The sequence below is a fragment of the Olea europaea genome, chromosome 18 (assembly GCF_002742605.1).
Source record: "Olea europaea var. sylvestris chromosome 18, O_europaea_v1, whole genome shotgun sequence".
Lineage (NCBI taxonomy): Eukaryota > Viridiplantae > Streptophyta > Magnoliopsida > Lamiales > Oleaceae > Olea > Olea europaea.
In genome coordinates this window covers 7,047,738-7,057,449 of record NC_036254.1, presented here as the reverse complement: position 1 = coordinate 7,057,449, position 9,712 = coordinate 7,047,738, and the positions used below count along the sequence as shown (strand labels likewise).

The following is a 9,712-nucleotide window of genomic DNA, read 5'->3' as shown; positions in this document are numbered from 1 at the left end:
GGCCAAATAGCCGGACTGGGTAAAGAATTAGGATAAATGGCCTTTGACCATTATTAAAAAAATTAAAATAATTCAAAATATTTTAATTGACAAACTGACAAAATTGCCCTTAAATTATTAAGGCACCGTTTGATAGGGATTTTTTGTCCCAAAAAATTAATTTTTTGACCGTTATTTTACTATTCAAGCCGTAATTTTTGACTTCTTCTCTCACATGTGGACCCCACTTTTCTTCTAACGGTCAAAAAATCAATTCTCAAAATCCCTACCAAACGGCCCTAACTCAATAACCACCAAATTTCCCACATTTCATCCGTCATTTCTTCCTTCAACTTCACTTAAAAAAAACCCTATTCTCCATTTTTTAAATTAAATTAGCATCGTCTTCCTCTTTGCCTTTTCATTGTCTTCAATCCAGTAAAACTTTGAAGATTTGAAATTTGTGCATTGACGGCTTCTTCAATGACAAATTTATTGGCTTTGGTGTTAGTATTGAAAGAAATCAAGAAAGAAGAATACTAAAATCAACTGTAAATGCCTACAGCAACATACCCGCCACCATCGCTGTATTGCAAGCTCTACGAGGACTATCTACAGTATCCAAACTCTGCTTCTGAACCACCGCCCCCAATCCCAGGCACCTATGTTCTCTACGGTGCAAATTACACAAACCTTAATTATCAATTTTATTTTATTATTTTTTATTTTTTTTGGGTTTTGCTTTTGTATGTAAGTTTCTAAATTAAAGTTAGCTTTCTTATAATGGATTTGTGAAATAGCATTCCAATATGGTGATAGTCAAAAGGGTCTTTTTAATCATTCACCAGGTTTTCTTTTTATTAGTTATGGGTTTGAATTAAGGATGATGTTGAATAGATAATGGTGAAGGAAAGAAAGAAATTGGTCTGTACTAATTAAGCAATTTCATTTTTGAATTTTGATCCTATAGGAGATGTTAATAACTTTTTTCATGATTGTCATGTATTGGAAATATTTCAATTAAAATGTGAAGCATATGTAAGCTGGTTCTCTATATGTTGTTATTTATTGCTCTGAAACTAAATAAGTCAATCCTTATTGTAAAAATTCTACTGCCAAAAGTTTATTTCTTTTCTTTTGAATATGTAAAAGGATAACCTTGTTTTAAACTTTTTATGTAGATTGATGATGTGCTTCCTACTCAATTAGAGCATGGCGTCCATCAATTGTACCCAAAACGGTAAAATGTTGGTATGATTTGCATATTGCATCACTTTTTGACAGTAGTTTTGAATGTGAAGGATATTTAATCAACTGTTATACCACTTTATTGCCATCAATAGGCATTTTAGTATCAAATTTTCAAGCAGTGTGTTGGCTTTTTTGCTTTGCTGTTATTTGATGATCATTTGTACCCGTGGAGGTTTAATATATTTGAGCTTGTACAATTTTCTTCATTTATGCTCGGAGTTTGTAAGTAATTTGCTCGGTTTCATCTAACAGCAAGCTCGCAAGATGCAATTGGCTTCCATATAGCTGTGGTTTTCACCGCTTCTGTAGATTATCAAAAAGTAATCTCTTGTCAAACTATATGGTATTTTCTTTACTCTTTTAGGCACTGCTGATTAGATAGGCAGTATAGGAGTCTTGTAATTCTTGGTGGATACATTTATCCATTTTATTGAAGGTCTCACTGTATTTACATTGCATGTGTTTTCATGACCAATATCAGACCTCATAATTGTTTGTCATGTTGCATTGATGCTATGACTTTGATCGAAATTTGTGCAAGCTCAGTTTAATATAGATTTGGTTTGTCGAGAATATATGTCCAATTGGAGGAAGAAGTTAGCCGTGAAGATATTTGTATGGCATTTGGATCCGAAGATTTAGATAATTTTTTAAATTACTTTTTTTCTTTTTTCTGGGAGATTAATTTTTAATTGTACATCTTTGCTTTGAGTTAATTGTTGATGTGTGTCTTTATAGTGTTGATGCCTTTAAGTTAAATGTTTGCCTTTCAGCTATGCTTTTTTCAATTGTATTGTTGTAGTCCCATGAGAATGATACAAGTGTCATTACTAAATTTATAAGCGTCCATGAGAACGACATAAGTTTCATCGCAAAAGTTACAAAATTTCCCTAACAACATCATAAGTACCGTTATAGGACTCATAAGCTTCCACAAGAATGGCAAAGTTCGTTATTGAGATGAAAACGTCCACAAAAACGATACACGTGCCATTACTGACTTATTCAAAATATAAACTTCTATTATTATTATGAGAACAACACGACTTAGAGTGTCCAATTTTAAATATTGTTGCGATGGATACAAACAAAAATAAAAAGTGAAATCAACAAATCAGCTTAAGTACCATTATTGATAATGAAAGGCACTTGTTCTGTTCTGTCTATGAAAACAAGTTTAAGTAGCCACGACTCATCCATGCCTCGAGAAAAAATAAATTGAACTCATTTAAGTTGTAGGTTGGACACGACGTTTAAAAAAATTGAGAGATATGCTCATTATTTATATTTTGTTGAAAATAATAGAATCACTCGTATTTTCATCAACTTTATATCAAATAATTTATGTCATTTCAAACATTCTGTATCACGTGATCTACTTTCTTGCGTACTTTAGGAATCCAATGCTTGAAGATGAAGTGTCAATAAAAACGATACTTGTGCATTACTGAGATGAAAAGTTTTAAAAGAATGGCACAATGCTGTTTAGAGGATGAAAATGTTATTAAGAACGACACTTGTATCGTTACTGAGATAAAAAGTTATAAAAGAATGACACAAGTGCCGTTATCGAAATATAACTTGTTCATGAAAACGACACTTGTGTCGTTACTGTAAAGAAAACGACACTTGTGTTGTTTTGTCTATAAATATGAGTATAAACAGTCATGATTCATCTATGTCTCGAGAACCAATAAGTTGAACTCATGTCAGTTGCAAGATGGACATACCGTTTTCAAAAGTTAAGAGATATGCTTATTAATTATATTTTCTAATGAATGTAGACAATGAAGTGTGATTTTGCCAACTCAATATCATATGACCCATGTCAATTTTGCCATTATTTGTCGCATAATCAACATTTTTGACTTTTTAAGTTAGGGGGTTCAATGCTTGTGATCATTGCAATGGAAAAAAAAAAAAAGCAAAATATTGGAAATATCATAAGAACGATACAAGTGTCATTAAATTTTATTTCTGTCATTCTGTCTATAAATATGACTATGAGCAGCCACGACTCGTTCAAGTCCCGATAATCGATAAGCTAAACTCATTTAAGTTGGAAGATTGACATGTCGTTTGTAAAATTTGAGAGATATGATCATTAATTATATTTTCTAACGAATGTAGACAATGACTTGTGATGCCACCTATTAGATATCACATAATCAATATTTCTTACTTTCTAATATTAGGGGTCCAATGTTTGAAGTCGTTGTGATGGAAAATAAACAAAATATTGGAAAAATATTAGAACGACATCTATAAACACGAGTATGAGTAGCCATAACCTGTTCGAGCCACGATAATCGTTAAGTTGAACTTATTTAAGTTGCAAGATGGACACGTCATTTACAAAATTTGAAAAATATGCTCGTTATTTATATTTTTTAGCGAATGTAGGCAATGAATTTCGATTTCACCAACTCAATATCATATTACCCATGTCAATTCTGCCATTATTTGTCACAAAATCAGCATTTTGACTTTTTAAGTTATGGGGTCCAATGCTTGTTGTCGTTGAAGTGGAAAAAGAGCAAAATATTGGAGAAATCATAAGAATGGCACAAGTGCCATTAAACGTCATGTCTATCTTTCTATCTATAAACAGGAGTATAAGTAGCCACGATCCGTCCAAGCCCCTATAATCAATAAGTTGAACTCATTTAAATTGGACGATAGACATGTAATGTGATCATTAATTATATATTTTCTAATGAATGTAGACAATTACTTTTGTGTCACCTATTTGATATCACATAATCTATGTCAATTCTATCGTTATTTGTCACATAATCAACATTTCTTGCTTTCTAAAGTTAGGGGGTCTAATACTTGAAGTCGTTGTGATGGAAAAGAAACAAAATATTAGAAAAATTATTAGAACAACACAAAGTGTCTTTAAACATTATTTGTGTCTTTCTATCTATAAACACGAGTATGAGTAGTCACGACCCGTCAAAGCCCCGATAATCGATAAGCTGAACTCATTTAAGTTGCAAGATGGACATGTCGTTTACAAAATTTGAGAGATTCAATCGTTAATTATGTTTTCTAATGTACATAATAACTTGTGATTTCACCAACTTGACATCATATAATTTATGTCAATACTGTCGTTATTTGTCACACAATCAACATTTTTTTTACTTTCTTTCTTAGGGAATCCAATGTTTATGGTTGTTGCGGTGGAAAAAGAAGCAAAATATTAAAGAAAATCATGAGAACGTGACAAGTGCCGTTAAATGTCACTTCTGTCATTTTGTCTCTAAATGCGAGTATAAGCAACCACAACCCATCTAAACCCTGATAATCGATTAGCTGAATTCATTTAAATTGGAAGATTGACACGTCGTTTACAAAATTTGAGAGAAGTGATCATTAATTATATTTTCTAACGAATGTTGTGATGCCACCTACTCAGTATCATATATTTTATGTCAATTCTATCGTTATTTTTCATTTAATCAACATTTATTACTTTCTAAACTTAGGGGTCCAATGCTTGAAGACGTTGGGTGGAAAAGAAGCAAAATATTTCAGATATAACAGATTGAAACAAATTATGTTAAACGACATGTATGCCGTTTTGTCTATAAACACGAGTATGTGCCTCCGCGACCCGTTCGAGAGAAGTTGAGCTCATTTAAGTTACGAGATAGATATGCCATTTACAAGATATATGCTAATTACTTAATCAACATGAAAAAAGGAAACAACACAAGTGTCGTTATGTATGTAAACACGATATGAATGATTGATACCGCGTATGTTTTGAAATTAAGCTATTAAATCGTTAATATTTAATTTTTAAGCATCACTTCTCTATTTTTTAGGCAAAATACTCAAAACGACACCAATGATGTTTTATTATAACAAAAAAGTACATTTTTCGTTTCACATTATAGTGTCATTCTATACAACAGATAATGGCTGGAGTGCCGTTATCATAAAATAGTTGTGGATAGCACAAAAATACACCAAATTCAAAAATAAAATCAACTAAAATATTATTTCATATTATATTCAACAATTATAGTACCAATATACATGAGATTTCTAAAAATATATTTCATTTCTCTTCAAATATAATAGAAATCTCAACGTAGATATAGAAATCAAAATTCTTATTCAAATGATAAAAATATTGAAGAAGATAGATGAAGAATATATTGAATAACAGGATTTTAAGACAACAAGCACATGGAGAGCACTTCAATTTGTTGTGGAGGTGAATTGAAGAATTTGATTGCAATGAAAGGGTTGTATGGGTCTTTTCCATGGTAAGGACGTTTTGGACATTTGACATTATTTGTTTATTGGCAATGGCTAGTCAAGATTATTTTATTTATTTTTAATGAAGAAAAAATGTGTAGTGATTTTGATAATTAATTTTTTTACCCTTAAAGAGAAAAGTGAGTGAAGAAATAAAAAATGACGACTGAAATGGTGAAATAATAATCAAAAAAATTTTTTTTAGTGAAAAATTGCTACCAAATGGGCTAAGAACACATTAATAGAAAATTTATCACGAGTTCAAGGAAAAAAAATATAAATAAATAAAAGGATTCATAAAAATCGTTCTCCAACCCCAATTATAAAAGCAGCCACAATACTATCAATTTCAATTCTCGAATTTCCAATATCCCTCTTCTTCCTTTCTCGGTATTCTCTCTCCAAGGGTACTTTTCCAGGATCCCTCTTCTGTCAATTTTAATTCTCTGTTCATGTTCTTAACTTTTAATTTATACAAAAAAATTGTATATTTTATTTTAAGATTTAATCAAAATTGGTAGAAATACTTTGATTTTTATTTCTTTGATTTTAACGGCTGGCGGTGCTGTAATATATGAAAGGCGGAACCATGGATGTTCTCTTTGTGGTGTGCCCTTCTCGGTATTCTCTCTCCAAAGGCACTTTTCCAGGATCCCTCTTCTTCACTTCTCGGCAATCTCTCTTCAAAGGTATTTGTCAATCTCGATTCTCTGTTTATGTTCTTAGCTTTTAATTTATACAAATTTGTATATTTTATGCTAAGATTTAGTCCAAATTGGTAGAAATACTTTGATTTATGTTTCTTTGATTTTAACGGATGGCGGTGCTGTAATCTGTGAAAGGCGGAACCTTGGACGTTCTTTTTGTGGTGTGCCCTTTTATTTAAAAAGAATTCATCGTACGTAAATAAGTGAACTTACGGATGAATCATTTGGCTCATAAATAGTCACTGTGCACGTATTTCAATTTTGTATTTATGTATATATTTGTTATACATTGTCTTCTATGCCGCATAATTCACCCTGTTTTTAGATTGTCTTCTGTGGAGCGAATTTTTTCATTCATTGTTCCGTTTTTACATTTGCAATTTGTAGAAAAAGGGATTTGAGCTGTTGTGGTTCAACTGACGCATGTGACTTGCTGTTGCCGATCCCCGACAGACTGCCACTGTCTACGGGCTGCCATCACTGACTGTAAGCCTCTTTTCTTTTTGTTTTTTATTTTTTATTTTTTAAGTTTAGAACTTAGCCTTGAGTTTTAGTGTTTTTGGGCCAACTCTTACTTTTATTCTTACAGTGGTATTTTGTTCTCAATTTCTTAAGTATAAATACTTATTTGCTTGTTTAATTTGAGTTTATGCTATGGATTGTGATTACATAAGTTATCTGAACTGCATTATGAACCTTTTATGCTGGATTGCTGGGAAGGAAGTACAAATATATACATAATGTTCACACTACAATTTGATGTCAATCTTTTATTATATATTCTAACGTACTTTTCAACTGATGCTTGTGATTTACTGTGGCCGACGTCTAACAAACTGCCACTGTCTACGGGCTGCCATTGCTGATCCGAGTCTTTTTTTAATTTTTACAGTTCATTTTGATGCCACTTTAGTTTAGAACTTAGCCTTGAATTTTAGTTTTTTTTGGGGGCCAACTTTTACTTTTATTCTTACAGTAATATTTTATTCTCAATTCTCAAGTGTTTATACTTATTTGCCTGTTAATTTGAGTTTATGCGATGGACTGTGTTTACATAAGTTATGTGAATTATGCTGGATTGCTGGGAAGGAAGTACAGATATATAAATAATGTTCACACTACAATTTGATGTTAATCTTTTATCATATATTCTAACGTACTTTTCAATCTTTTTACTCGTACGTATTTCTTAATTAATTTATCAATAATTTTGAATTCTAATCCTACTAATCATAAACCATAATTCTGAATTATTGTAATGAAAATTCACTTTTGTATTTGCCTTAATGTAGCTAGTAGAATGAAGAAAAGAAAGGGAAATGTGAATGCCTGTTGCTGCACTGACATACTTAATTTTATTCCTAGAAGACCATAAACATATATATTTTAGTTGTGAAGCTGATTAAGAATATCATCTTTTTTAATATTTTAGTTATTTCATTATTTTCATCTTGAATTTATTGCCTGCAGCTGATAGCTGAACATGGCAGATTGGGCTGATCTTCCAGTTGACATTTTGGTTGTTATCGCTCAAAGTTTAACTCTAATAGAGGATTTTACATCCTTCACTACTGTTTGTAAAGAATGGAAATCAGTGACTTCAATATTGAAGAAGAAACCTTCATTGCCTACTAGATATCCTCGGATCATGCTCGCTGAAAAAATAGATACGGAGGATCAAGAGAATCGAGGTGATCAAGATGCATCAGTTCGTTGCTTTCTTAACTTATTAGCCTCAAAGACATATCGGCTCCAGTTGCCAGAAGCGAGTGGCAGGAAGTGCAGAGGAGCACATTATGGATGGTTGTGGACAATTGGCATTGATTTACAAATCAATTTATTGCACCCCTTCTCTAGACAACAAATTTGCCTACCCCCTATGCTGACCTTCCCTGATCAGTATGAATATGATGAGACATTCAAGCCACAAGAGGTTTGGGATTTCTTTGTTAGGAAAATAGCGATGTCCTCAAATCCTCGAAAGGAGAAAAGTTCACATGATTATAATGAGGATTGTACTATAGTTGCTATTTATGGAGAATTTGCTATATTGGCTTTTACAAAATTAGGAGATACTGTTTGGACCAATATCTCTGTCCATTCTCGCGTTTACCAAGATATTATTTTCTACAATGGGAAATTTTATGCCGTAGATGTTCATGGAGTTGTAGTTGTTTGTGACTTTGATGACGCCAATGGCCCAAAAGCAACAGTTGTTGCCCCTGCTCCAGTTGAAACTAGTGATTTGTATCAGAAGTATCTAGTTGAATCATCAGGACGTCTTTTACTCGTTTCTCGTCTCCGAAAGGGTCTTTTATTTGATGACGACGACGTAGAAGAAGAAGAAGATGATGTTAACGATGAGGAAGAGGGTGATGTTGATGATAATGTTGATGAGGTGGAGGATGCCGAAGGCATTGACAAGGAAGAGGAGAAAGCTAGATACTATACGACTGGCTTTTCTGTTTTGAGGTTAGATGAATGTCACGAGGAGGGGAATAATTATGCATATAGATTAACTGAAGTGACTAGTTTAGGTGATCAAGCATTGTTCTTAGGTAGTAATGTTTCTACATCAATTGCCTCATCAGAATGTATCAAACCAAATTGCATATACTTTACAGATGATAATTGTGAGCTCTATCTCGATGAACCTGGTGGAGGTGGCCATGACATGGGAATCTTTAACATGGAAGACGGAACCATTCAATTAAATTATGCAGGAGAATCTCGTAGTTATATTTCACCTCCATTATGGTGCATTTGATTTTCTACGAGTGACTGCATGTTCTGCTTGTCATTTTATTTATTTCTTTCAATATTGACTGGAAGCAAGTATGTATTAGTTCTCTTCGATTTTGTTCATTTAGTTTCAGACATTGACAGTTTGACTGGATGTTGAATTTTGGAAAAAAGTCATAATCAAGCTTAAAATTTGTTACAAGGAATTCAAGATTAACAACTAACTTTTGCCATGTTTGAAGTCTTTAATCCTAATTTTACTTCTGATCTCCTAACAAAATAGGTGGCTCTTTATCGTGAGACACATGCAATCTCGATATTAGGAATCTTATGGAAGAATATTTATTTTCCAAATAAGACACAATTGGGCATGATATCATTATTTTGAGCATTCTTAGCCTCTATTTGGGTAGTTAAAAATTATGCCCCCGTTTGAGTCCCATTTCTTGGGGATTATAATGTTTTGAATAGTGTTTTTTTGAAAAATGAGTGGTTGAAAAGAAAAGAAATGATTTTGATTTACGTGTAATATTATTTTATTGAAGATTGTGTGGTTAAAAGTAGGAGAGAGAAAAATTTAATTTAATGTAATGAGGAATAATGGGGCTCAAACGGGGGCTATATTTTCAGTGGGTTTTGAAAATTAATGAAATATATGATTGAAAAGTTGTGAATCCTATGGAATGTATGATTAAAATTAATTATTTCGTTAACTTAAATTTTTAGTAAGTTTTTAATTTACACCAAACATGGGCTTA

At 32.2% G+C, this 9,712-nt stretch overlaps 1 protein-coding gene and 1 long non-coding RNA gene across 4 annotated transcripts; both read left to right on the top strand.

The window, feature by feature from the left end:
* The first annotated feature begins 337 nt into the window (after positions 1 to 337).
* On the top strand, positions 338 to 1,968 carry LOC111367328. Its single transcript, XR_002697791.1, has 2 exons — positions 338 to 655; positions 1,161 to 1,968. It is a non-coding gene; the product is annotated as an uncharacterized LOC111367328 (long non-coding RNA).
* Positions 1,969 to 5,834: 3,866 nt separating this feature from the next.
* Positions 5,835 to 9,091, top strand: LOC111367326 (putative F-box protein At5g55150). Of its 3 annotated transcripts, XM_022988138.1 has the most exons (4): positions 5,835 to 5,912; positions 6,087 to 6,194; positions 6,600 to 6,698; positions 7,683 to 9,091. In XM_022988138.1, the coding sequence occupies exon 4, from the start codon at positions 7,696 to 7,698 to the stop codon at positions 8,977 to 8,979; it is 1,284 nt and encodes a 427-aa protein (XP_022843906.1). In that variant the 5' UTR covers positions 5,835 to 5,912; positions 6,087 to 6,194; positions 6,600 to 6,698; positions 7,683 to 7,695; the 3' UTR covers positions 8,980 to 9,091. The 3 variants fall into 3 exon arrangements, with proteins under 3 accessions (XP_022843906.1, XP_022843908.1, XP_022843907.1); XM_022988140.1 differs by lacking the exon at positions 6,087 to 6,194 and having other exon boundaries at positions 5,879 to 5,912; XM_022988139.1 differs by lacking the exon at positions 5,835 to 5,912 and having other exon boundaries at positions 5,919 to 6,194.
* Positions 9,092 to 9,712: the final 621 nt, after the last annotated feature.

Excerpts from the sequence above, each read along its gene's own strand:
- LOC111367326 (XM_022988138.1), top strand. The coding sequence starts at position 7,696 with ATGGCAGATTGGGCTGATCTTCCAGTTGACATTTTGGTTGTTATCGCT.